The 27,080-nt window shown below is 61.0% G+C and overlaps 1 protein-coding gene across 1 annotated transcript in view; it reads left to right on the plus strand.

The window, feature by feature from the left end:
• The window catches only part of CUX1 (cut like homeobox 1), a 193,605-nt gene that overhangs the window by 106,439 nt on the left and 60,086 nt on the right, over positions 1–27,080 (plus strand). The window contains 3 exon segments of the mRNA XM_056108251.1: positions 11,472–11,550; positions 23,036–23,173; positions 25,581–25,704. Of these exon segments, the coding sequence (XP_055964226.1) occupies positions 11,472–11,550; positions 23,036–23,173; positions 25,581–25,704 (341 nt within the window).

A 27,080-nucleotide genomic window follows, 5' to 3' on the forward strand; every position in this document is an offset into this window, starting at 1 on the left:
TTTTAAAGGACTCCTGACCTCGAAAAGCCACCTTCCCATTGGGGGGTGGGGCAGGTTAGGGATAAAGGGGGGCAGTGTCATTTTGCATGTGGGAGTAACAGTCGATCTTAACACCAGTAGACCCTTTAAACCTAGACAAAGTGGGCAAATTTCAAAAACACACTAATGAACCAAAGCTGATTAATGGAGAAATGGGAAGCCCCGTGACTCTCCAGAAACATCCACGCGAGGTCTGGGCAGTCTCGCTCCTGTCGGCATCCCGAGCAGACGTCACTGTCATCTGCACGCTCCTGCAGAAAGTCAAAATAAAAACTCTAACTCATTTTATGAGACTCACATAACCTTGATACCCAAACCCCAGAAGACCAGTACAGTAAAATGAAATTAAGTCTTTATAACCCATTAATGAATTGAATCAAACTCCACCTATCCCAGGAACACTCTTCAGGAGAACACTCCTTCTTGGCCAGAAAAGCAAACCAGCAAATCAGGAGGCAGGAAGGACGCCAGCCCTGCTCCTTGCTGGCCTGCGGAGGCCTCGCTTGCGTGGGAGACCGGAAGAAAATCTGAGGATCGCAACAGAGAAAACAAAACTGTCATTTTTCAAATGAGCCTCAATTACTTAACAAGGCTGTTAAGTGAAAAATCGATAAGGCAGAGTCATCGCATCCTTTGCATCACCACCCCTCGGAGAGACCCAGGAGAAACGATCAGGCCCCCGGAAGTCACCCCTGTAGCTGCGGGAAGGGGTGTGGGAATCAGACCCCCAGGTCGCCATCTCTGTGGAGCCGCTAGGGGCAGAAGATGGGACTTTGATCAACAAGGCAGGGATGGCATCCCTGCCAGCCTCTCCCCAAAACGTGACCAGAATAAGTGCCAGTATGGCCCAGACAGGCCCAAGCTGAAGCGAGGTCGGGGTGGGGGGGGGCGCCCCGTCATGCTCTGGGCTACTGCGCTCACCCCGTGTGGTCTGGGGGCACCCGCCTTCCCCAACATCCCCCCAGCTATTCCCACAGCTGAAGAAGCCCCGAGTGCCTCCGTGGGATTGGTTGTCTCCAGCAGAACCAAAGAGGTTGTTTGCCAGCGGCCCCGAGAGTTTAGAGGTGCTCCTGCCCATCTGGGTGCCCATTCCAGAAGCCCGCAGTCTCTTCACGCACATGCTTGCCTGTCCTGCACCCATTGAAACAGATTGGTTCAAAACGTGCTTCTCAAAGCTGGTCTCAGGCGGACCCGTTGGCAGTGTGAGAATCACCCATGTCCCCGGAAGTGCTTCCTCCCACCCCAAACCAAGGCCAGCCGCCTGGAGGACAACACCCAGACTCCATCACTTTACTTTATGGGGGGGGGGGGGGGGGGGGGAGCACACCCATGCCGGATGCCGGGATCCAGCCCAGGTCTGCTGTGTGCGAGGCAGACGCCCTCCCGGCTGTTCTTTCTCTGTGGCCCTAGTCCCAGTCTGTCACTTTAGGTGCGGATGCCTGGGGTAGGTTCACAGTGACCTCAGTCAGGCTGCCCTGACCGCCCGCATCCTGCCCGCCGTGTCCCCCCACCCCCCTCAGAACGTTTCTTTACGTCCCAGCCTCCGTGACTCTGACCTGGGTGCCTGCTCAGCTGCAGAAAATCCTTTTCCATGCCTCAGGACCAGTCAGCTGCGTGTGCTCTTGTCCTCTTCCTCACGCCGGGGCCTGTCTCAAGCCTGCCCCTTGGGGGGGGGGGGGGGCGCTGACCCCTTCTCTCAGGCCCAAGCCCCTCCTGCTTGCCTTCTCCCTGCCCCTCCCCCCCTCCCAGGGCAAGCCAGGTCCCCTCCCAGGAAAAGCGGAGAGCCATTTCAGGAGCACTGGCAATGAGGACCCCGAGAGCGGCCCGCCCCCCTGACCCTGCTTCCACTCCCCCCGCCCCCACCCCCCCAGCCCTGGGCCACCCTGGGCTTGGCCTTTCCTGACCGGGGGTGCCGGGGCCCGGGCGTTGGAACCGCCTCCCAGGAAAGCCGCCAGCCCAGGCGCACCGTGTCCCCGGGGTGCGCTCCAGTGATGGCTCAATCAGGGGTGCAGCGGGCCTGTGGTTCCCGGCCCGGCCAGCTCCCTAATTGGAAGCACGTTTGCTCCTACCGAGCTGCAGCTGGTTTGGTCCTGCTCATGCAGAAAAGGATCTAACCTTGCATAACATAGGAAATGAACGGTTGAGGGAGAAGCCAAATTCAATTTCAGTCAGATATGTTGAGGCGCGGCCCCTGATCTATGGCGGCAGGAGCACGGTGCCGCGGACGGGCCACGCTCAGCAGTCTATCCATCACCCGCCCAGCGCTGCCGCCACCGCCTGCCACCGCTCCTGCCCGCCCGCCCGCACGCCTCCCCGGCTGGAGCGCGGCCAAGCACTCCAGAAGTTAACCTCTTAAAGACCCGGAGCTGCTTCCCGTTGAATAAATGTAATTTTGTGGTCAGAAATAAATGCTTGTGATGTAGCCGGAGCTTTGCAAGCAACAGCGAGCCAAAGCGATTACAAATTGCTCCGTGTTGTAGAAGTCAACAGCACACATCAGAATTCCGGGCGCACGGCAAATTGATTTCGGCCCAGAGCTCTGCAGCTATTCAATAAAAGTCCTATTAAGCCATTGTATGTAATGAACAATCCAGAGCAAATCTAATATTTTCAGTAGATAATTATTTTTCACATCCTCTTGGTAACCGTCAGCAGAGTTCTGGGATAGTGGCCATGGGTTTCCCCCCCACCCCAGCACTTTCACTTGCCTTGGGTTCCCAGGGGACCCACACAGGCACCGCTGACCATGGGCCCCCCGGGGAGGCTGCTGAACCGCGGAGTGGGGGTAGGGGCTCGGGTTTCCCCACGCAGTGGCTGTTGAGTTGAAATGAGCCGAGTGAAATGGAGAAGGAGCCACAGATCCCTCGAGAGGAGGAGTCGGGGATGGGCGGGCAGAGCTGGCTCAGAACCCGTGTGTGTGGAGGGCGCAGGAGCCCTGGTCTCGCCCTGGGTCTGTCCTGGAGCATGTGCTGGGACAGCCACCAGAGCAGATGGCTCTGCCTGCCGTGCTCCCCGAGGCTCCGCTCCAGCTAGGCCCAGGTGTTGCTCGTGTTAGCCTCCCATCCCAGACTGGGAGCTTTGGGGACTAGGAGCCCCACGTTCACCTGCCAGCCAGGGTGTTCTGCTGACGCTCTGCCCAGGGCCAGCCTAACCCTGAACTAGACCTGCCTGGGGAGTGGCAGCTGGCACAGACGCTGGTACGCACCCAAGGGGCTGGGCCTTTGACCGGGGTCTATGGTTCTAGGTGGAGCAGTGATTGGCAGGAGTAGGGCCTGGATGGCTGGTGAGGCGGGTGGGCGGATGGATGGATGGATGGATGGATGGATGGATGGATGGATGGATGGGCGGGCAGGCAGGTGGGCGGGTGGATGGATGGATGGATGGGTGGGTGGGCAGGTGGGCAGATGGATGCATGGATGGGTTGGGTAGGTGGATGGATGGATTAGGTGGGATTGATGGGTGGGTGGGTGGATGAATGGATTAGGTGGGTGAGTGAATTTTAGTGGGTGGGTGGGTTGGTGGATGGATTAGATGGGCTGAATTAGGTGGAGAATAGATTAGGTGGGGAATGGATGGATGGAAGGGTGGGTGGATAGGAGGGCGGGTAAGAGGATGAATGATAGGCAGATGGATGGATGGAGAGGTGGATGGAAGGGAGGGGGAGGGGAAGGGTAAGGGGAGGGATGGGGAACTTATGGAAAAAGCAGTTCCACAGGAAGAGGCCTCGTTGGGAGGACTGGGCGGTGCAGGAGAGCTGTGGTTCGAGGGACAGGAGAACTGTTGCACCGGGCTCAGGACTCTTCAGTTTGAGGCCTGGCTTTCCCAGTGACCTTGACCGTCAGGGTCAGCTGACTTGTGGATATCTGTTTCCTGTTGGGGCTTTGGATGAAGATTGGTAGCGCTGGGAATATAGACTGGCACTGGTGGTTTTTCTTTAGGATAAATTTTCCAACCTGTGGTCCTTGGTGATAAGAGTCTTTGAATACCGTGGAGTTCAAGTCATCAGGGTATTTTATTTTCTGCAGATCTCCCTTCCCTTGGAAAAACTCCATCTGGATGTTAATTAGGTTTCACTAAAACTCCATCCATTTAATGCAGTAATTCCCGAAACGGAACTGACACCAGGGACCAGATGATCAGGGCAGACCAAGAACGGGCTCTGGGGTGGCACCCGGAACAGCGAGTGGCTGACCTCAGCCCACTTGGCTGTGGGGATCCCACGCTCCTCCTTCCCTGCCTGTTTGCAGTTGTGGCTGCGCTCTGGGCTGGAGGGAACACTCAGGCCCTGCTCTGAACTGGAGGGAGCGCTCGGGCCCTGCTCTGAACTGGAGGGAGCACTCGGGCCCTTGCTCTGTGGTGGAGGAGCCCTCAGGCTCTGCTATTGGGAGCACTCAGGCTCTGCTCTGCTGCTAGAGGGAGGAACACTCAGACTTTAGGCTGCAGGGAGCATGCAAGTCCGGCTCTGGGCTGGAGGGAGCACTTAGGTCCGGTTCTGGGCTGGAGGGAGCATTTAGGTCTGGTTCTGGGCTAGAGGGAGCACTCAGGCTCAGCTCTGGACTGGAGGGAGCACTCAGGCCCAGCTCTGGGCTGATGGAGCACCTGGACTCTGCTGTTGGGCTCCCACGCACTGCTCCTGTTGGCTCCCAGCACTGCAACCAGACTCCTGGCGCAGGTGGGTGCCGAGTGCTCCCCACAGCCTGAGCCAGACACTTGGCTCTGCTCCTGCCTGCCTTGTCCTGCCCCCTCTGTGGCTCCTTCCTCTTATCACCACATCCTCCCCACACCACTGGTGTCCTCAGGCTTCAGTGACCACAGGGACCCACTGGCCGCGGGAGCCAGTAGAGAGAGTAGCCCATCCCCACAGGCTAGGACTCGGTCAGCTACTCACTCTGCTGACCCCAGGAGGAGGCCTGGCCACAGGCGGGACCAGACGTGCTGCCTCTCGCCGGTCCCCTCTGAGCATGCCCTGGCCGGGCACCGAGACCTGCAGGGCCCAGCAGGAGAGGGAGGGGGCAGGGTCACCTGCCTGCCTCCCCCCACACTCTGCCGACCCTGAAAGGCTGGTGGAAGTCTGGGAAGGGGGTGCGGGGCCCCGTGCTGCCCAGGGGGGCTCGCTTCCCGTGGGGCATGGGGTGGGGGGACAGCCGTCCAGCTCCGGTTCAGCCCCCAGGTTTCATCTCTACAAACTCATTGCTGATTGGGGCATCTGTGATGGGGGGGATGAAGCCCAGAGATCCCTCGTCTGGCACAGACTGGGCACAAGGCTGTAGGCAGTCCCCGAGACCTGGCTCCTTCCTGGCCGGGCAGCCCCCTATGGCTGAGGAAACCCCAGGTTTGGAAGGCAGCCACTGGACGTGAACCCAGTGTCCATAACTGCTGAGGCCCCAACAGCCCTAGTTCTTTTTTGTTTTTGTGTTTGGGGTCCACATCCCCAGGCAAGGCAGACCCCTAGCTCTACCCTCAGGGTCAATCCTGGCGGTGCCTAGGAGACCCTATGGGATGCTGGGACTCGAACCCGGGTCGACCATGTGCAGAGCAAGTGCCCTCCCCACCGTGCGACCTCTCCGGCCTGACCACCCCATGGTGCTGCTCCCCTAGGCCTCAGACCCTCGCAGGAGGGTGAGCAGACCCGGGCACTGGGCCAGCGCCCGCCTCGCCTCCTGCTGCCCCCGTGCCCTCCCACCTCTCCCGGCCTCCTGCCCAGTTGCTGCCCAACAAGGGCTGGGGCCCCTCACGCTGCCCCCAGCCCAGCCCTTGTCTGTCCCGCACCAGCCCCCTACACCAGTCCCATGTGTGGGAGGGAGGTGGCCTCAGAAGTCCTTGTGACCTTCAGATGCCTGAAGCCGCCCAGCCCAGGGCACGGACCGGCCCCCAAGCGCCCCAGGCGTGGACTGCGGCGGGCAGGCGGGCATGGCCGAGCAACTTCTCAGTGTCCACCTTCTGTCTTTCTTCTCTAGTTACAATCAAGTGGGTCTCATTTGGCCATCCCCATGGTCTAATTCCTGAACATTCCTGTGACCTCGAAAGCTGGGCACTCGGGGGGGTTTTGGACACGGGAGACCCCGTTTTCTTTCTCTTTTTTTCAGTTTTTTTTTTTCTTTTTGGGCCACATCTGGTGGTGCTCAGGGGTTTCTCCTGGCTCTGCACTCAGGAAGCACTCTTGGCGGTGCTCAGAGGACCCGACGGGGTGCCAGGCATCGAACCAGAGTCAGCTGCATGCAAGGCCAACGCCTTCCCCGCTGAACTATCTATTGCCCCAGCCTTGGGGCCCATTTTCTTGTCTGCACAGCTCGGCTCTGAGGGAGCGGGCGGCAGCCAGTGGAGCTACGCCACAGGCTTTGGCGCCCTAGGTAGTTCGTGTGCCCAGCCCACAGTGTCCACGGTGCTGCTGCCCCCCCCAACCCCGCACCATACCAGGCACCACCTGGTCATAATGCTTATGTTCTAACGGCACCCGATGCCTCTTCTCTTTGTCAGCACATCCCGAGGCACGGCGAGAGGGATTCTGCGGCCAAGCCAGCGCCCCCACGCTCTATGTTGGTGCCCGGACCCCAGCCCTGGCACTCACCCCACCCCCCTCCACCCTGCACCTGTGCATGGCAAGGGCGAGGTGATGCCAGGTGGCGCCAGGACACATGAGCCTTTCCCATGGCACGGCTTCCTTGTGTCAGCGTCCTCACATTGGCATGCCCACGGGGACATCAGCAGGTCAGCACTGCTGCCTGACCAGTGACCCCCACCCCCATGCATCGCAAGCTGGAGTGCAGGCACCAGGCACACAGTCCCAGGCTCCGTGAGGCTCAGTGTCACCTGCAGGTGCCCGCTTGGCACTCCCTGCTGGCAGCCGTTCCCGCCCAGGCTCTGTTCTCTGGGGAGCACTCGGTGGACCCCCCCCCCTTGCCCCTGCTAGCCTCCAGCCACTGATGCCATGTCCCGGCAGGTCATGGCTGTGTTCCAGGACCATGAGGAACAGGGGTAGAACCCAGGGTGGAGCACACGGCGCTTCCTCCTGGGCTGTGCCCGCCCTCCATGCCCCGGAGTTCTCTGACACAGGTAGTGCAGCTGCGGGCTTCACCCGGAGTTTCCCTGCCACCTCGCGCCTGGCTGCTTGCTGCTAGGTGACAGCCACCTGCATAGCAGACGGCCTGGTGACTCGTCGGCTGCCCACTGGGCCCTGGGATGGGAGCCGGCCCAGCCTCCACCCAGCTCTCACTCTTGCCTCCCGTTGGCAGTAGGGGTCTCATGCTGGGGCTGGGGGGGGGGGTCTTCTCTACGCCCACTGACCTCTCTGTAGACCACAGCCAAACCACGTCACAAGTGCATGTGTGCATATGTATGTGTGTGTGTGTGTGTGTGTGTGTTTATACTCACAGGCATGTGTGCCTGTGTGTGGTGGGCCCACGTGTGCATGCCTTGTTGGGCCACCCCCAGCCGTGCTCGGGGGCTGCTCCCAGCTCTGTGCTTTGGGGTTCAGGCGGCACCAGGGATTGAACGACCTCAGGCCGGCCCAGTCTGCTCAGCCAGCTGACTGCCCCCTGTCGCCCCCTCCTGAGACCGCGTGGACCTTCAGCCTGGACCATTAGTGTCTGGGTCATGGGCAGCAAGACTGAGCATCTCGTGGGGCAGGTGGCTGGGGGAAGGGCGGGGGTCTCTTGGGGGGTCTCCGTGAACTTTGTCGCTCGAGACCTGGTGTCAGGGTTTTATTGCACTAAGGGAGGCCCCTCCTACAGACCGTCTCTCACGAAAGTCCTTTGCTATGGAACATTCGGGATCACACAAGTGCTCAGGCCTCCGAGGGGTGCTGTGGGTGTCCAGAAGAGTGGGCGGAAGGGCACTCAGGGTGCGTGGGGGAAGGAGGCTCGGCACAGCTGGCACCTCCCCCCAGGGTGCTGGACGTGGACAGTGTTGACCAGACAGCTGAGGCACCCTCGGGTGCTGCCTGCTGTGGGGCGTGGGGTGCGGTGCGGTGCGGTGGGGTGAGGTTGGGGAAGCGCCTTGTGCAGGCTTTCAAGGAGCCAGGCACTGCTGAACCTGGTGCCCTCTGGGAGCGCGGGGACCGTCCCCTGCTTGCAGGGAGGGGCGCCGGGCTGAGAGATCAGCTGAGCCCGGGATCAGCATTCCAGAGCGGCGCCTTCCCGGCTGGCAGCGGGCAAATTGCTCTGTGTTCAGGGAGCGGGAGTCGCGGGTGTGGCGGAGCGTGGGGCGGGCCCAGGGCTGCGGGGAGCAGAGCAGGTTCTCCCCGGGCCGGCCCACCTCTGCCCACACCACCTCAGCCCTTCCTTCCGGGCTGCCGTCCCTCCGGGCACTCCCCCGCGCCTCTGCCTCCCTCCCGAGTGACGGGGCCAGACTGCATCCTGCACACGCGCGTGTCCATGCGCTGCCTGCCCTGCCCTGGTGACGCCTGGTGGGCCTTCGGTGGACAGAGAGGCCATCGGAGGCTGTCACAGCTCCATCCAGCCCCTTGACAGATCCGTGGGCGGGGGCGGGGGGCACTTGAGGCATCTCAGTTCCCAGGACCAGCGGGTCCTTCTGTGTTTGGACCTGCTTAGAAGGACCCTCAGGCCCCTCGTGGGAATGGGTCCCCGTGGGGCGCCCGCCCAGCCTCCCAGCCTCGCCTGGCCTCTTTGCCATGGGGAAGGGGCTTGCAGCCTGTGTGAATCTGTGGTGCCATGGCCAGATCCCACCCAGGGTGGTGTGTCGGCCTGTCCCGAGCCCCGAAGCCTGGGCTCAGTTGCCTGGGGGGGCTGGTTCCTGGTTGGGGGGGGGGGGTGTCTTGGCCATGCTGGACCCGGGCCTGCCGCTGCACGCTGCAGCTGGGTACCTCATCCCTGTCCGTAAGGAGATGCGTGGCGAGTCAGCATTCACCCCTGTGTGGGGGCCAAGGAGGGGTTCCCTGAGTCTCTGCCCTCCTGTCCCCATCGGCACCAGGCACCAGGACTTGGCTGTTCTGGGGACACACCTCAGCCCTAAGAGAGTCGTTCTGCTGTGCTAGTGCCCGACGCACCCCCACATCCCGGTCACCAGCTGGCTGTGCGTCCTTCCTTCACGCTGCACCCTTAGCCAGGGCTGCTGCAGGCCAGTGCCGCCAGATCCCGAGTGTCAGAGAAGCCCATGTGGGCAAGGGGGTTCGGGCAGCGGCCACAGACGCTCTGGGGAGACGCTGGTCTCAAGACCCGGCCGATGCAGGGGTCAGAGCGGATAAAGCCGCACTAACAGACCCTTTGGGTTTGGTGGTACTTGCTAAGAAGGGTTTGTGACTGGATGCGAAACACAGGCATGACTTTATTGAGGGCGTGAGCACTGTGATGTACAGCTCCCTTGGAATGAAGCCGGCAGGATTGTCCAGGGGGAGGGCACTTGCCCTGCACAAGGCCGACCCCGGATCAATCCCTGCATCCCATATGATCCCCCTAACACGACCAGGAGTGATGGCTGAGTGCAGAGCCAGGAGTCAGCCCTGAGCACAGCCGGGTGTGGCCCCAAAAACAAAAGTCTGCAGCTCAGTGACTGTCAGTGAAACCCGTGTGTGCAGCCGTCCCCGACGTTCACTGGAGACATTCTGTCGCCCACAGAAGCCCTGGGTCCGCCCACCACACCCCTCCTCCCGCGCTGGCCCTCTGCAGTTGGCCTACATTTCCTAAAAGTTTCAGGATTCTTTGTCATAGGCGAAAAACATTGTGTGGTCGGAGCGCTAGTCACGATGTGAGGCCACTTGCCGTGCTGGTGGCCGTTCCCAGCTCCGTCCCCTGCACTGCCTGTGTTTCCCTGAGCAACACCTGGACTGATGCACCCCCACCCCAGCTCCACTAGGTGTAGCCCAAACTTCCCCCTGCCCCCCCGCCGCAGCCCCCTAAAAAAGCAATGAAGGGAAGTACAGGCCAGCAGCGGCTTCCCCTGGACAGTGGCAAAATCAGGACTTCACGGTTTCTTTTTCTTTTTGGTATTTTTCTAAACATCCAGTGAACGTAAATGACCAAGGGGGGAGGGGAGGCATTTAAAAATTTGAGAATAGTCCTGAATAGCTCATCGTCCTTCTCTGGCTCCTGAGAAGTTGACAAGCACCTATCTCACAGTCTTAGCCGCTGGGGGAAGGCCCGTGTCCCGACAGGCGTTTCCCAGAGTAACTTTCTTGGCGTTGGGAGGGCTCAAGCTTGCTTGCTCAGTTCGGGTTCCCAAAGTCATCCCCTCCTGCCACTGGCCCCAGGTCCCCTCCTGAGGGCCTGCCCGTCGTGTTCCGAGGACCGGCCTCTCCCGGCCTCTTCCAAATTGTTGGTTGGCTTGGGCCAGGGGCCCTGTAATTAAGCCACATCCTTTTGCCTCTTTAATAACATTGGAGACGAGAGTTAATTCCTTGAGGGACCGAGGACTGTGTAATTTGGTGTCCTTTCCCCGAGCCAGTACGGTCCTCGTGCGTGCTGCATCTTGCGTCTTCAGGTGCGAAAGGGATTGCTGTCTCTGCCAGCGCGTCCGGCAAGTGGGAGCCGGAAGGCGTCGCACCCCGGCAGCCCACGCCTCTGCCTGGCCCGACTTCTTGGAAGGCCGTCTGGCAAACCCTTCCGAGCTGCGAGGACACTGGCCTTGCCCAGGGCTGACCCAAATTCGATCCCCAGCATCCCATATGGTCCCTCAAGTCCCAGCAGAAGTGATCCCTGAGCACAGAGCCAGGAGTCAGCCCTGAGCATAGCTGAGTCAGCCCACACACACAAAAAGAAAAGTGATGAGAGCTCTTGGTATCCGAGTCTTCTCTGTGTCTTCCTGTCACTCCAGGCCTCCAGGCCCAGACCAGGACACGAGCCGCCGCCGCCTCCAGTCCATTCATTTCCCGCCCCGCACCCTGACCCCGCACCCAGGTCCATGACCTGGGCTGGCAGCCCTGTCTGTGGTTACCAGGAGATCCTCTCTCTTCCCCAGCTTGTGTGTCCACCACACTCTGGGGCTGGACTTAATCCAAAACATCCCCCCCGTTACCCCCAGTTTCAGCGAGAGTGAAGTCAGGTTTCCCAGAGAACCTTGTGGGCCACGTGGGGACGAGCTCTGCTTGGCTCGGCTGCCCCAGCCCCCGTGAGCCGCTTGAAGGGACAGTTCAGATCTCACTTGTCCTATGATAATCTTTCTCAGGGTCCCCAGGGCCAGGCCTGCCCCTTGGAGCTGTGTCTCCGTCCGTGTGGGTCGGCTCTGAGTCAGGGAAAGGAGATGGCACCCGGCCACCCACCGTGGCCACCCCACCCTGAGGCCCGAGGTTAGGGAGCGGCCTCGCTCCTGCCTCCTCCCTTCACTGCTCGCCCAGCACGGGGGAGTGGGGGAGACACCCCCCTCTGCCACCCCTTCTCGGCATTCACGTGGAGATTTAACTGCATTTGCACCAAGACTTGTGGACGTGCCATGATGATTCATTTAACCCCTGTTTTTCCTTTCTTTCCATTCCCCTTCAGATTGATGCACTGAGTAAAAGAAGCAAAGAAGCCGAGGCCGCCTTCCTGAATGTCTACAAGAGATTGATCGATGTCCCAGGTGAGCCGCCTGCAGCCGCAGAGATGCTGGTTGGGTGGGGGGCTTCACCGAACCAGACCATCAGCGGCTGCACATGCCAGGGGTCTGGGCTGACTTGCAGCCACATTCAGGAGCAGCTGGGGTGGCCTCCCTGGTGACCCGGCCACCCGCGTCTTTGTCTAGAGTGTTGTGACCAGGGGACAGATCGTGGCTGCATTCACTGTGGCTGAGAATGTGGGCAGTTTCTGCTTTGGGCGTAACAGAGCTGCGGTCACAAGACTTGCGAGTTACAAGGCTCCCTTCCCATCTCCTGGGTTCAGGGCAGAGCGGAGGTGTCTTGAGGCCCTGCCCACTGGCCTCTGTTCCTGGGTCCCCAGCCTGGAGTCCAGGGGACAGCAAGGGACACAGTGACTGCGTCTACCCAGTCAGCTCGGAAAGATTTAGAGCCACAGTTAGGGGTCACTTAAGTCCAAGGATGGCAGATTACTCTGCCCTGGCCAGCAGTGTTGTCTGTCTGTCTCTCCCTCCCTCCCCTGGGTTTCCTAGAATTGCCAGAATGGAATAAAACAAAGCCTCGACTTCTCCTTTGGGGGATTCTGTTGGGGTGGTGCTAGTGGAAGCTGCACGTGCGTGAGATTGGTGCTGGGGACAGCCTCGTCCCGCGTTCCTCTCCTCTCCAGACTCAGTTTGCTCATCTGGAAGAGAAAACAGCCAAGGGGCCAGAGCCACAATATTGCGGGGAGGGGGGGAGGGCGCTTGATTTGTACAGAGGCTACCCAGGTCCATCCCCCACAGCCCCTGAGCATTGCCGGGTGTGACCCAGAACACAACTAAACTAAAGGACCGGCCTCAGGCTAAAGAAGGGTCTCCCTCAAGCGGGTCTGGCCTATTCCTGTCGTGGGCACTTCCCAGCTCTGAGTTCCCGTTCCCGGCCTTTTGATTTTTGGAGTTTGCATCAACCCAGGGGTTCCTGGAGGCTCCCCCAGGTGAATGATCTGAGGGATGCCTGGCGGGTACATCTCCCACCTGCCTGGGGCAGCAGCCCCCCCCCAACCCCCATCCCCCCACTCTGCCTTTCCGGGGTTTTCTTGGACCTCGTGACTTAGTTGCAGGGGCTGGGCTCATTCCGCCCTCACCAGAGACCCAGAGAATCTCCAGTGCCTACTGTCTGTAATGTGCCCATGTCCCCATCCTGACCACTCGCCTGCAGGATGGGCTTCATTCCAGAAGGTTCTCAGTCCGGCCTCTCAGTGCATCATCTCCAATCCCTCCATGCACAGTCAGACCCTAGATTTTTTGGGTAAGGGGTGGGGGTGGGCAGCATCTCCAGGGGCACTGGGAGCTGGCAAGGTGGGCCCCAGTCAGCCAGGCCGGCCTCCTCCTGACATTCCTGAGCACCCAGCTGGCACCCAGGGGCCCCTCCACCCGGGTTCGAGCCAGGCATCAGGGCCTGCCCCCAAGAAGGAGCTCAGGGGCTGCCCGCTGCTGCCCACAGTGGCCTCTGTATAGTCGGTCGTGAGTGGACTCGTGGCCGTGTTTGATGCACACGCAGATGTTTTCTGCGTTTGCCTGACCCCCCCCCCCCCCCCCCCCAGGACCCCACATGCTCTCACACGCAACTTGCCCTGGCTCCTATCTCTGATACATTTCAGGGCTAGGAGCAGGGATGAACTCTCGGGGTCACATGCCACCACTGGCACTCCACGACCAGGCTCGGACCCACAGCACAGCGCCACATACCATACCGCGCTTGGGTCCCCTGCCTTGGCTCCCCTGGACTTTTCTGGCACATCCGTCTCCCTGCCCCCCTGCCTCATGCACATCCCAGCTCTCCACTCCAGCCAGCAGCCTGTGCTACACGCCCGGAGGCAGCCTTCAGCTGACCGTGCCCATGAGCTTGCTGACGGCTGCACTAGCTCCGCACCTGCCTTTCTGGTCCCGGCTGTGGCTCTCGAGAGCGGTTCCTGCAGGTCCCTGAGGAGGCCTCATTCCCAGCGCCACTGTCGGTGGCCCCATCTGTCAGTTCCCTCCTTGATGCCTTTTCCCTGGGTCCAATCCACATAAAGGGATCATCGTAAACTTGCAGGTGTTTAATTTTTTTTTTTTTTAGCTTTACAACCCGTCTAATTGAGGTTTGTATTTATTAAGTCACTAATGATTAACCCCACAAGGAACCAGCTTGAAGCAGTCGGCCGGCAGCTTGGCACAGGGTTCTCCGGGTGGGGCCCCGGGTCTGCCTTCCTGAGTGCTGTGACAGCAGGGGTCCAGGACTGTCAGGGGCCCAACATGTCCAGGAAGAGATTCCGGGGATGCGTCACCTCGCCTCATAAGGTTCCCTATGAGCCAGGGCCTGGCCATCACCTCAGATGCAGGGGAAACGGGACAGGGGGAGAGGAGAGTGTGTCATACCTAAGCTGGCAGGACGGTCCCTCGCCGCTCACGAGCACATCCCTGCCATGTGCCCGCACGGGGCCGTGGCCCTGGCCTCAGGGCTCCACGATGGGCTTGTGTTTGTTTCCCTCAGATAGGGCGGGCTGCATAGTGGACTGTCCAGCTTGCCATCTACACGGCCCCCGGATGGGTCCGGAGCTGAAGCACAGAGTGTGGTTGAGTGGTTGCAGGGCACGCTGATGAGCATGTCGAGTGGAGTTTCGGCCTTCCCGCCCGGGGAGCAGAAATGCTGTTCCGGAAGGTCACAGAGTGGAGAGGGACCGAGTCGGGGGCAGGCCGTGGGTTGGGCTGCAGATTCTCGCCAGTGCCCCGAGCTCCTGCTGAGGGGTCCTTGAGGCCAAAGCCTGCAAAGACCAGTCAGCGCATGGTCAGGGTTTGGCCGGTGGAAGCCCGTGGCCAGCGGGATGGACTGTCACTTGCCCCAGAGCTCCGTGTGTTGGTACCCAGGGAACTACACAGCTGCAGGGGACCCTCAGAGGACCAAACGGCAGGCCTCCCTGCCCAGGTCCTGCACCCTGGCCCTGTGACTCACACACACACACACACACACACACACACACACACACACACACACATCTGAGGCCCCAGGAACACCACCACACACACACCCGCTGAAGTATACACACACACACACACACACACACTCCCCGCACCCCACCCCACGCCACCCCACCCCCCTGCTGGCAGGACTTGTTCTGTGTGAGATCTGCTTCTCTTCCTCCCAGGGGGAGGTGGCATCTGGGTCCTCTGGGCCACTCGCCTGGCCCCAGGTGGGGACACGTGTCACTGGGATTCTCCAGCCTCCTGGCCACTACTCAGGGCTCCTGGGAGAAGATGCTGCTGAGTCTGCAGGAAACTCCTCCTTCCCACTCAGTGCAAAGGGCACGGGGAGCTCCTGGCGGCCAGGCCGCAGGGCATTGGCAGCGGCGTCCATTGGTGCCCACACTCTCAGGATGCGCCTCTCAGGACCCCCACCCTGGTCTCAGTCACCCTCAGGAAAAAGGCTCGTTCACGTGGCAGAGCCCAGCCTGGCCAGGGATAGAGGTGCCCCCAACCAGGCCGCATGGTGGGCACCCCTGCCCGCCTCCCCACACCCCTGCCCCCTCGGGGCCTGGCCAGCCCCCCTCCCCCACGTCTGAAGGCCATGGGCGCTGACCAGCCAGGCCTCTGACTGCTGCCCCTCCTGCAGGCTTCCCCTGGGCCCTGACTGGGGTGGTCCTGGCACAGGCGCGATCTCGACGCCGCTCACCAGGCGCTCATCAGCATGCTAATCGCGCGGAGACTAATTACCCCTGAATTCCAGTTGATTTTCCTAATGAGACAGCTGGGTTAATTATGTAATCGCACGATCGCATTAGCGAGCGGGTCCTGGCGCAAAGGCGCGTCTGCACTGTGATGTCATCGCGGGGATGGCCTTGCCGGGGTCCTGGCCCCCTCGGGTGGTGACAGTGGGCGTGGACCATCCAGGGTGGGGGAGGGGTGGGGGTTCCCCCTGGTCCCCATGTTACGGCCTGGGATCCAGGGAAGCCCTCTGTGGAACCCCAGGTGATGGCTGGGCGACACTTGTCCCCCTCCTGCTTCCTGTCCTGGTCTCCAGGCAGCTGGTGTGCCTGGAGGGCGAGGGTCATGTCAGGGACCCCTGAGAACAGGCATGCCCACGTACCCCTTTCCTCCTCCACCCTGGGGGGGTTCCCAGACGCCACGTGGGAGTGACCTCAAGAGTTGGGTCTCGGGGCTGGAGCAATAGCACAGCGGGTAGGGCGTTTGCCTTGCACACAGCCGACCCGGGTTCAATTCCCAGCATCCCTATGGTCCCCTGAGCACCGCCAGGAGTAATTCCTGAGCGCAGAGCCAGGAGTAGCCCCTGTGCATCACCGGGTGTGACCCAAAAAGCAAAAAAAAAAAAAAAAAAGGAATGGGGTCTCCCCCGAGCCCTGCCAGGGCCGTCCCTGCAGTGACCCCGGCCCCAAACACGTATGGACCTGGACACTCTCCTGTCCAAGCGCCTCAAAGTCTGTCGCCCAGCCCTGCCTCCAAAGTGCCTCCCCCGCTCCAGCCCCCTCTCCGTAGGGCTGCCTCCTCCATCTGACCCGTGGCAGCAGGCAAGGGGTCTCCGTGAGGGTCCCAGCTCCTGCTCATGTACCCCACACCCCTGTACACAGCATACCTCCCTCACGTCCCCACACACACACGTGTCCCACACAGGTCCCATACACCGCACACACACCCCATATACCACCTGTCCGTATGCACCCCCCAAGCCCCACACACGCCCTGACACCCCATGACCCCCCACAAGCACACGCACCCCCGCATGAGTCGGGCGCATCTCGGCCCGTCTGATCTTTCATGTAGGTGCTTCAACTTTCTTTTGATCTTCGTTCTCGTGTTACATCTTTTACTGTTGGTCTGATTCGTCACTGCATTTCCTGAGAAAGGCTGTGCCTGGCCTCTTCCTGTCTGACAATCCACCTCAGAGGGCCGATGGATTCCAGCGTTCATTGTAGCGATGGGTAGAACGGGTTGGGAGTCTCCCATTGAGTATTTCTGTGCTCTTTTGTTAGACTTGCCCACTTCCTTTCGCTTGAATTAAGTCTTTTTTTCACAGTGTTAGTTAGGCTCCCCGTCCGTTGATTTTTCTGGAATGCTCTGTTTTGTAAGTGGTGCCTTTGGGGCTCCCCACCCCCACGCCCTCTGTCTGGGCCGCCGTCCTGCAGACAGTGTGTTGGGGTTCACACGCAGAGTCAAGAGTCACGTCCTTGGCACGATGGATGGTATTACTCTCATTTCTCTCCTACTCATGTGATGACAGCACCAGTGGCCATTGTTCGGGGGTGGCGGGAGACCGGTCAATGCTGACCCGCGCACGTGACAAGGCGTCACCCACAGTCTCCTCTTGAAAAGGAAAATGAGACAATCCAGATCTCCTAGCACCCCGCTGCCATGTCCAGGGGAGGAGGGAAGAGCTTCCAGATCCAGCCCCGGCACTGCTGGGCGTGACCCCGAGCTCTGAGTCAGGTATCACCCCAAGAACGAGAAGTCAGGAAAGCTCCCGGCCTGCCGTCTGTTGGCCGCACAAAGCTCACGTCCACTGATCCCTGCCATTCCTCTTCAGCGCTGCCTTCTCTGGCCCGTCACTGCCCGAGGTTTTCTTTCCTCGTTCCTTCCAGCTGCGGGTGTGTTTTGCGGTATTTCTCCTGTGTCTGCCTCCAGTGTGTCGTGTTCCCTGGATTTTCAGCTCTGCAGTTTTGGCCCTATTTGGAAATCCTTAACCCCCCGTTTGCTCAGCGTGGCCTTCCCTGGGCTATGTGGACTAGATTGTCTGAGATCACTTCGTAGGTTTCCGGGGTGTCTGACTCCCCCCCCCCGCCCCCCACTTTTGTTTGTTTGCTTTCCGGTAACCAATCTGTGCTGCTCAGTCTAGGGAAGTTTGATCTGAACTCACTGTGGAGTTTCAGGCCATCTGCCTGTGGGTTTTCGTTCATTCCCCTTGTTTCTGAGTTTTCTTTAGATCCTTGCACGTGCTTATAGTAGCCGCTTTCGTTGCTGTCCACTTGCCCCGTTTTTCTTGTCATTTCTGATCATTCTCATGACCGACGGCCCCCGTCTCCCCTGCCTTTTTTTGCCCCCCCGTGCCCTGCCCACGTTTGTATGGTGTAGTCTCCAGCTGGGTCTTGCTGCTGTTCCCGAGTGTTGGGGCTGGGACGGCCAGCGGCTGCGTCCCATGGACCAACGCAGTCATCGTCCTGCAGTAGTGATGGAGCGGGGAGGCCAGCGGGAAGAGGCTTCAATTCAGGGTCAGTTTAGCTCCCCGCCTGGGTGGTTGTCCCAGGACCCTGCTCTTCGGCCGGTCTGTCCTCCTGGCGCTTTGTCACTGAATTGGGTTGGGTTGTGGGGCCACACCTGAGTGCCCAGGGAGGGTCACTCCTGGCTTAGTACTTGGGCCTCACTCCCTGCTCGGGGACCCTCTGGGATGCCGGGGATGGGACCCGGGTTGATGTGTGCAAGGCCAGTGTCCTCCCCGCTGTCCTGGGGCTCCAGCCCTGCCCTGTGGCCCTTCGCCTGCCTCATGACGTCTGCCTGTGGTCCACACCTTGCTCAGAGCTACAGACACAGAGACTCCTGACTGACTCACCTGTGCCCCCTTTTCAGAAAGCATCACCTAGTGCCCCCCGGGGACCAACAGAGCGCCTCTCTGCGTACCCCAGGCTCACGGCCCCTAGGGGATGGTGTAACCCACCTTAGAAAACGCGGCTGTAGCTCCGTACTCCTTAACAAGCCCTACCCCCACTCGTGACCGCGTTTCTTCTGAGGGACCTTTCCCTGACCCCAGCTGTAGACAATAGATGCACAGTTCAAGCACGTAGTTGCTGATAATCCATCAGAATGTATTTATTTTTGAGGGCAGGGGAACCACACTTGGCGATGCTCAGGACTCTCTCCTGGCCTTGCACTCGGGAAATCACTCTTGGTGGTGCTTGGGGGACCCTGGGATGCCAGGGATCAAACCCAGGTCTGCCGCATGCAAGGCAAATGCCCTCCCCACTGTCCTAGCCTCTGACCCCCAAGGAATGTATTCCTAAACAGTTTTTCACATTCACCTATTTCACATCCGCTTTCAGGAGTTCGGACGCTGTTACCTCTCAGATTTCTCTCTCCCCACTCTGCACCCCTACCTCCTGCCTGGCGCCTTGCCCTGCAAGTGCCGGGGACGGGGACCGTCTCCCCTCCGTTCTCCCCACCCAGCAGTGCTGCTCAGCACCGGCCAGGCCCTCCCGCCTGTACTCCCCCAGAAAGTGCTTCCTGCAGAGAGTCTGGGCCCCACCGGCCTCGCCCAGAGTTGCTGGGCCAGCTGGTGGTTGCGCAAGGCCTGTCCGAGCTGTCTCCCATGGTCTCCCTGCTGCCCTTGGCTGTGGTTGTTTATGGCCAGGGGCAAGTCCAGTACCAGTTAATCTGCTCGGCCTGGAGCAGGAGTCTCCACGATTGTGTTGGTTTTGCCCTTGGGTTTAACGACTGCCATAAATGGCCGGAAAGCGGCTCCCGAGGAAACGCAGACGCACAGCCCGGCCGGCTGTGCGGATCCGGCGGCGCCCTCCTTTGAAATCCCTGTGCCGCTGAGTAGCGTGTAGAACTGTGGCCAGCGGGGCTTTCGCGTTCCCTGTCATTTGATCTCTAAAGCGAGTGACTTGGGGCACCACATTTTGTAAACAGCCTCCTGGGGGTTGACTCGGTTCCTGTTGGGGCTGTTTCCGAGCAGGAGTTCCCGGTGGCCTCCTCGGAAGCGGGGGCACATGGCAGCTCTGAGCCCTGGGCCGAGTGCAGAGGGTCCCTAATAGCTCAACCCGCGCATGGTGGGATCTGCTGTGGCCCCACAGATGGCAGGGTGGAGACCCCCGGTTGCACAGACACGGCCTCTGCCCTGCCCGAGTGGCTCCCCCCTCAGGGGGTGTCAGGGGGCTCACAGGAAGCACTGCTTCTCCTGAGTCCTGAAACCTGCCGTCTGCTTCAGAGGCGACCCGAAGGCTCGCACAGCCGGCCGGCCAACTTGGAACCCTTCGTTTCTTAAAAGAAAATGGGACGCGGGGGCCAGGAGGGGATGTCGTGGGGTGGGGGTGGGTGGGAATGGATTCCCTTTGCAACACCGCCTGCTCTGCCGAACACCACCGGGGGCAGCACCCCAACCTGCACCCACCGGGAGTCGCCCCAGAACCGAGTGAACGGAGATGAGAAAACAGTGACACCCATCTAGCTCAGAATCCTCAGGGGCCTGGCCCTCACATCGCTGGGGGGGGGGGGGGGGGGGGGGGGGGCTTTCCTGGGGTCAGAAGCCAGAAGTTTTCTTTCTTTTGAGGGTGGGGGGCCTGGGGTCCTACCCGGCGATGCTCAGGGGTTCCCCGGACTCTGCGGGGTGCCGGGGATAGAACCGGGCGGGCTGCACTGCGCGGGAGGCCGCCCTCCTGCTGCTGTCGCTCCCGCCCCGCCTGAGGTGATCATCTCCTGTCCCCGTCTGTCAGGCGCGAGTTCCTCTCCAGAGTGGGATCAAGTCCAGACACAGCTCGCTGCAGACGCGCTTCCAGGGCCTGGCCCTGCTGGCACTTCCTGCACTCCCCAAACCTCAGTCACCCCGCGGCACGCCTCCGCCCCCGGCTCACGCTGGTCCCTGCCGGCTTCCACTTGTCTGTCATTACCGGCATCGGTGTCTTCCCGTTCCTGAGCGTGGACCCCGGGAGAGGCCCCTTCCCAGCACACCCTCTTTCTCCTCTCCCGTTGCCGGCCGTGTCTGGCGGCTGGGCTGGCTTCGCCTGCCTCCTTCATTTTTATTTAGCATGGCGTGTCTCAGAGAGCAAAGCGTCCGCTTCACCTTTGTGTCCCCCAGTGCCTGACAGCCCGGCGCCCTTAGTGTGCCTGGTACAGACGCATCCCTCTGCTCCTGCCACCACGTGGTGCCAGGCTCGGCCACTGAGCCTCATCCCCAGGCCGGGCCCGCCTCCTCCGTGGGGATGTGGAGGTCCGGACCACAGCGGCAGTGTGCAGGGATGACTCCCAAATTGGTTGTGTGCAACGCGGGTACCCTGCCCACGACGCTCTCTCTCCGGCCCCCTGTCTCCTGTTTAAGACAATTGACCTGTCCCTCGGGGGCTGCTCTCCTCCTCGTTTGCTCCCCTGTGGGGGTCTCCATTGTCTAGGCAGCTTCTCTCTGTCAGAGCCTGATCCTGGCCCGCCCAACTCAGTGTCCCATCCAGTGCGGTACCCAGCTTTGGGAACTCGGCAATGTCCGTGCCGAGGAGATGGTATGACATAGCCGGCTGCCGGGCCAGGGAGCACTGATCTCGCTGAGGAGGTTCCCTGCCTGCCTGTCTGGCCCACGTCTCCCTCAGTGGGGACCCCTACAGAGCCCCCCTCCACCGGCCTCCTGAAGGCCGGAAAGGGTATGGTCCTGGGAGGCACTGAGAAAACGCAGGCGGGGAGTCTCTAATCGTGTTCTCGGAGTCCCACGTTGCGTCATGAGCCGCACACCGCCTCAGAGGCACTCTGGGAATGAAGTGGGAGATGGTTGTAAAGCACTTCGCGAGTTTGTCCTGTCGGGTGGATCGAGCAGCAGCAAAGCATGTTGATGGGGAGGATGCTGGACCCAGTGGGCTGGGACCCTGCCGGGGCCGTGCTCCCCCTCCCCTGCCTCCCTGAGACGGTCCCCTCTGGGAGCTGCCGGGATGGCAAGCCCGTGACGTGGAGAAGGAGCCACACCGATGGCATTGGAAACCATTACGAGACAAAAAAGCCATGATTCCCCCGAGATTAACATGCAGGCTGGAGGTTGGCATGCTGAAATTCATTGTTTTGGGCTTTCGCCCGAACATGCTAGAGTCATTATATTGTCATGTGGTAATTAGCCGTTCCTTTAATACAAGTAATAAAAATTAAGCCTAAGAGGTACTTTAGCAATGCCTTTTACATCATCCAAAACAGTATTCAAATGCTGTAGGCGCTTAGTCAGTCAACAGCCGTGTAGCCTGAAGTCTGCCACGGCACGACATGGCGCGTGGGGCGGATTCTGTGTCCTGGCCATCAGCCTCTCCCGGGGCCAGTGGCAGGCCTGGATGGGCCCCACGGGGAAGCTCTTCTCTTGGAAGCCCACAGTGAGACAGGAGGAGCAGCCGGGAGGGAGCTTGAGGACGGAGGGAGGCCGTGCCTGGTTCGTGCCAGCCGGGTGCCCATAGCGCCCATGACGGTAGAGTGAACTCCAGGGGTTCAGCGCTCATCTCGTGCTCCCCCCCGCCCACTGCATCAGGTTCAGTTGGCAGTTCTGGGGCAGGGGACGGGTCGGGGGACCAAGGTACAGAGCGGAGGTGCCTAGGAAGTACCATGAAACTAAAGCAGGAAACGTGCCCCAGACTGGCCAGAGGCATTTGGTCTTTGGTTGCTACTAGTAACTCACCAGGACCCGTTTACCCAAAATAGCTTTGGAAATCTAATTTAATGTAAATATTTTAGTGCAGATTAAAACAACAGTGAACAGTCCCAGATGAGAAAGTGGCGTGTCCATAAGCTATATAAACACCCGGCAGATGCCCCTTGCAGGCTGGATGTTCCCCGGGGCCCACTTGTCAGCCTCACGGGGGACATGCCAGCTACATGGGGTAGGGGGGTGCCCTGCCCAAGCTTCCTGGAGCCACGGTGGTCGGACGGACCCTGGGGGGGCCCCTGGGCTCAGTGTTTGACGTTCATCAGTGACACCAGTGTCTGCAGACGGGACTGGAGCGAGAGAGAGCACAGCCGGGAGGGCATTTGCCTTGCAGACAGCCAACCTAGGTTCAGTCCTCTGTATGGTGCCCTTAGCCTGCCAGGAGTGGTCCCTGAGCACTGCCAGGTGTGGTCCAAAATTAGTGTCTTCTCTTGATCCTGAGACTGGGACCAGAATGCCTGCAGGTGCTCTGCTGGATACCGTGTCCGAGTCCAAAGGAAGTTACGGTCTCTACACTCAGTGCTCAGTCGTGGTGAAGAGAGAGGCCACCCCACCGGCTTGCGACGGGCAGTCAGCGGGGTAGTGGCCTGGCCTGGACTGGCCTGGGGGGGACCAGCTCAGCACCCTGGCCTCTGGGGAAAGGTAGAAGGGCCCAAGCAGAAAGTGGGGTCTCTGCAGTGTTGGGGTATAGCTGATGACCCCAACTCAGCTTCTCCTCAGGGATGGAGAGTTCCTTGGCCAGGAGCTTCCGGCCCTGCACCAGGGGCGCCAGGGACCTTCCCTGAACGGAGGCCACCGTCTCTGCCCCAGACAGTTGGGGAAACCTGCCCCACCCTCCACTCCCCTGCACTTGGGTCTATCCTGTGGAAGACACAGAGGCTGCGCGTGCCTGAGGGGTGTGCAGGGCAGGGGCGGGAGGGACGCTTGTCGTGGCCCCTGCCCGCACGCACGTCCCCAGCTGCCAGTCACGGGGCCTCCTGGGGTTCCTCCGCTTTTGCCATCTGCTCCCCGCTTCCTGTCGGCCCAGGGGTGCACCTATCATGCTGTGCCTGTGTCCCTGTCCCGCGGGTGACCCCGTCTCCTCTCGCGCAGACCCCGTACCGGCCCTGGACCTCGGGCAGCAGCTCCAGCTCAAGGTGCAGCGGCTGCACGACATCGAGACGGAGAACCAGAAGCTTCGGGAAACCCTGGAGGAGTACAACAAGGAGTTCGCGGAAGTGAAGAACCAAGGTGGGTGGGAGGCGCGGTCCCCCGCCCCGCGCCCTCCCGGCTGGCTCCTGGAATCGCCTCTGCGGGCCCAGCGGTCCTGCCCTGTCCTGTCAGGACTCGCTCTGGCTGTCACAGGCGTCCTGCGGCCAGGGCGGGGCGCCCCAGTCGTTAGGGGGGGGTGGGGGGGCAGGTAATGATAACGCCCAAGTCTAGCACAGCGCAGAGTCAGGCAGGGTTTACGGCCTCCAAGGGAGGCCGGCCAGAGATCCTTTTAAACCCCTTCTCCTTCCTGCCCTCGTCATGTGATTGTCTCTGCCTCTTACAAGACAGATGCGCTGCCTGTGGGCGCCACCCGCCGGGCGCCAGCCTGCCATCAAAGGGCACATCAGTAAGTCATTTAGTAATTGCGCAGATACATTAAGGCCCAGGCGTGCCCTGGAGTCTGGGGCTAAGGGGCCGCTGTTTCCTTGTGGGCCCCCACGAAGAACCACCACGCCCCCGAGTCTGCCCCCAGGAGTCAGGCTGGCTTCTTACCCCGTTTGGCTGCTCCAGGGGAGGAAGGAGTTTCTGCACGGCGCTGGGCCCCTGGAGACAGCCGTGGCTGAGGAAGGGGGTGAGAGGGGTAGGGCTGGAGAGGACCGGCCTGGGCAGGGTGCTCAGAGGCCTGCGGGCCCCTTCCTGCACCTTCCACCCTCCCGCAGAGCCGGGGGCCTCGGGGACCCGGCAGGACCTCAGGGTCCCATGCCGGAGTCTGGGAAGGGCGGGTGGGTGGCCCACAGGCAGCAGGCAGGTGAGAGTGACCTGGGAGCACTCAGACGCGAACAGCTTCCTGTCAGGGCTGTTTGATTTGGTGTTGCTGGCGGCTGTGCCCACTGGGGGCCACTCCTCCCCAGGGAAGCTTCATCCAGGGCCCTCTGGCTGGCAGCTGCTTGGCTTGGGGTCCCTTAGCCGTTGGTGTACCCCGTAGGGCCAGGGGGTGCCCAGCACCCACAGTTGTTGCGGACACGAAGGCATGCAGCCCGCGGGCCTGGACCTCCCCCTCCTCCCACCTGGGGAGCTGCTGCTGTTTCCAGAAAATTCTTCCCACCCTTCTCTCCGGGGCACTGCAGGGTTTTCTGGACCTCCAGGAAAATGTCACCTTCCCTCCTCTGGGGCCCCAGCATGGTCCCCTGAGCCCCGCCGGCACCCCCACAGACAAGGCAGACAAGATCCTGGGGGAGACGGTCGTGTGGCCCCGGGGACGTCAGTGTTGGCACAGGCTCCTTGGTCCCCAGGCGAAGGCAGCCAGGGCCGAGGGCAGCAGTGACCTGCGTGACCCCCCACCACCCCCGACCCCGGCCGCTCACCCAGAACCGCGTCCCTGTACTGGTGCTAACAGGAGTCTCCCTCGTGCCCCCGACTCTGTTGTACGTGCAAGGGCCTCAGTTCTGTCCCCGATACCTCGTTCCCATCCTGGCCAGCTGTAACCCTGCGCCCCTGCCCTGGCCAGGCCACAGTATCCCCCAGTCAGAGCCGCTGCTGGACACAGGGGAAAGGCTGGCTTCTTCCTGCAGCCAGGGGATCTTGGCTTTACCTGCCCAGCTGTGTGGTGCCGCTCGAACGGGTGCACCTGCCTTAAGCATGGAGTCTCTGGGCTCTGTCTTCGGCCCCTGCTGGGGGTCCTCTTCGGCAGGACAGGCAGATGGATGGACAAGGAACAGGCCACCGGATGGGGTTACAAGATCCCGGGCCCCATCATAGCCCTGTCTGGGTCGTGGCCTTACCCTACAGGAGCCTTCCCCAAGCCCCCTGGGCATGCAGGGGCGTTGGGGAGGCATTGGCCCAGAGCATCCCCCTGTGCCTGTGTCAGGGCCGGGCCCACTGCTGCATCTGCCTCAGCCTCCCTGTCCTGGGCCAGAGGCAGACAGGAACCCTAGGCCTGCAGCGGCATCAGCTGAGGCCGGGGTGGGCCTGGGGGGTCCTGGGCCAGCGCTGCAGGGCTCCAGCATGGTGCACTGCCCCCACATCTGCCAGGTGCCAGACTGGCGAGGGGCCTCCCGGCACCCAGCTCTGCCACCATCCTCACGCACCAGACGATAGGGGCCGGTGTCCTGGAAAGAAGGGTCTCGGGACCCTCTGAACCCCCTCAGTACGGGGCTAGGGCCCTTGTTTCGCCACTGTGCCCCCACCCCACCCCCAGCCGCCTCAGAGAAGGCCGGACCCCCTTCCCAGCACAGCCCATTGATCCCGCCACCCGAGCGCTTAAAGTTCAATTTAACATTTAGGGAGTAAAAGGTCTCCAAAGGGACTCGTGAGCATTGATTTTGTGTCAGAGCCGGGCGCGGGCGTTGCTGCCCGCCTGCGCGGCCTTGTCTGGCGCTCCGTGCACCCTCGCTCCTCTGACGCGGCCGTTTTTTTGTTTTTTTTTTTTCCCCTTTTCTCTCCGCAGAGGTTACGATAAAAGCACTTAAAGAGAAAATCCGAGAATATGAGCAGACTCTGAAGAACCAAGCCGAGACCATCGCACTCGAAAAAGAACAAAAGTTACAAAATGATTTTGCAGAAAAGGAGAGGTGAGCTCCGGGCAGCCTGCGTCCCTGTGGTCCGGCGGGGCAGCCCCTCCCAGGAGGCGGGGCCGGAATTCTCTCTGGGGCTGGAGGGGTTCCCAGGTCTGCGAGGTGGACCAAGGGCAGAGGATGGGAGCAGGACACTCCCCCTTCCCCGTCTTCCGCCTCACACGGGTCCTCCCATCGGCTCCTTCCCTGTCAGTCAAGGACAGGACCGGGACTCTGCTCGTCTCTCCTGCGGGGCGCCGACCCCACGGGCCTGACCTGACGGATGTGACCCTGTGTGTTTCTCCCACTCCCCGGAGACCCAGCAATCTAGCACTGCAGGGGCCCACGTTGGGTGTCCGAGACCTTCCAGGCGGGGTTTGTCGTGGCCTGGGGGAGTGTGTGGGTTACAGAGACGGGTAGTGTGTGGCTGCAGGGGAGTGGCGGGGGCTGTGTAGACACCTGGGCATGACTCTTGGGGGCGACAGGCTTCCCTGGGGGGCCCACAGTGAGGTCTGTTGGCCAGGGAGAAAGGAACTCAGCACCCATGTGATCCTCTATTAAGGGGTGCACCCCGTCCTGTATCCAGGCCCCTCACATGGTCACATGGAGCACCTTGGAGGAACCACTAGCTTCCCCCGGTCCCCAGTGCAGACCCCAGCCACGGCATCTCATGGGTGGGCCCCCTGAGAGTGATGGAAGCTCTGAAAGTGGAGCGGACTCGGAGCCAGCTGGGTTCCAACCCTCCTCCAGGCCACAAGGTTCTCACCGGGTCACTGATCCTGGGGCTGACGCCCGGCACAAGGCCGACAAGAGGCGGCGCCTGCTGGACAACCGTCACCCCGAGCCCCAGCACTGCGCAGCTCCCCGTGGTTCCCTCGGGGACCCAGACATGCCACCAAGGTAGCCGGCATGAGAGAAGTGGAAAATACTGGGCAGAAGAAGCTAGGTAGCCGACCACATGTGCTGCCCTACGGATTGATAGAGTGGACAGGAACACTAGTGCCCACCCCGGGACTCCTGCCCTGCGCTTATTTTCAAACAACAAAAATTACACATTTTATGTGTGCGTGTGTGTACACACACAGCCTACACACACGGGCTGGAGCGATAGCACAGCGGTAGGGCGTTTGCCTTGCACGTGGCTGACCCGAGTTCGATTCCTCCACCCCACATGGCAAAGCCTGGCAAGCTCCCTGTAATGTAATCGATATGCCAAAAACAGTAATAAGTCTCACAATTTGTTGTGAGACGTTACTGGTGCCCGCTCTAGCAAATCGATGAACAGTGGGAGGACAGTGCTATATATATGTGTGTGTGTATGTGTATATATACATATATGTATATACACGCACACATACACATGGGCTGGAGCGATAGCACAGCAGGTAGGGCGT

This window comes from Sorex fumeus, unplaced genomic scaffold (assembly GCF_029834395.1).
Source record: "Sorex fumeus unplaced genomic scaffold, SorFum_2.1 ptg000199l, whole genome shotgun sequence".
NCBI classification, from domain to species: Eukaryota; Metazoa; Chordata; class Mammalia; order Eulipotyphla; family Soricidae; genus Sorex; species Sorex fumeus.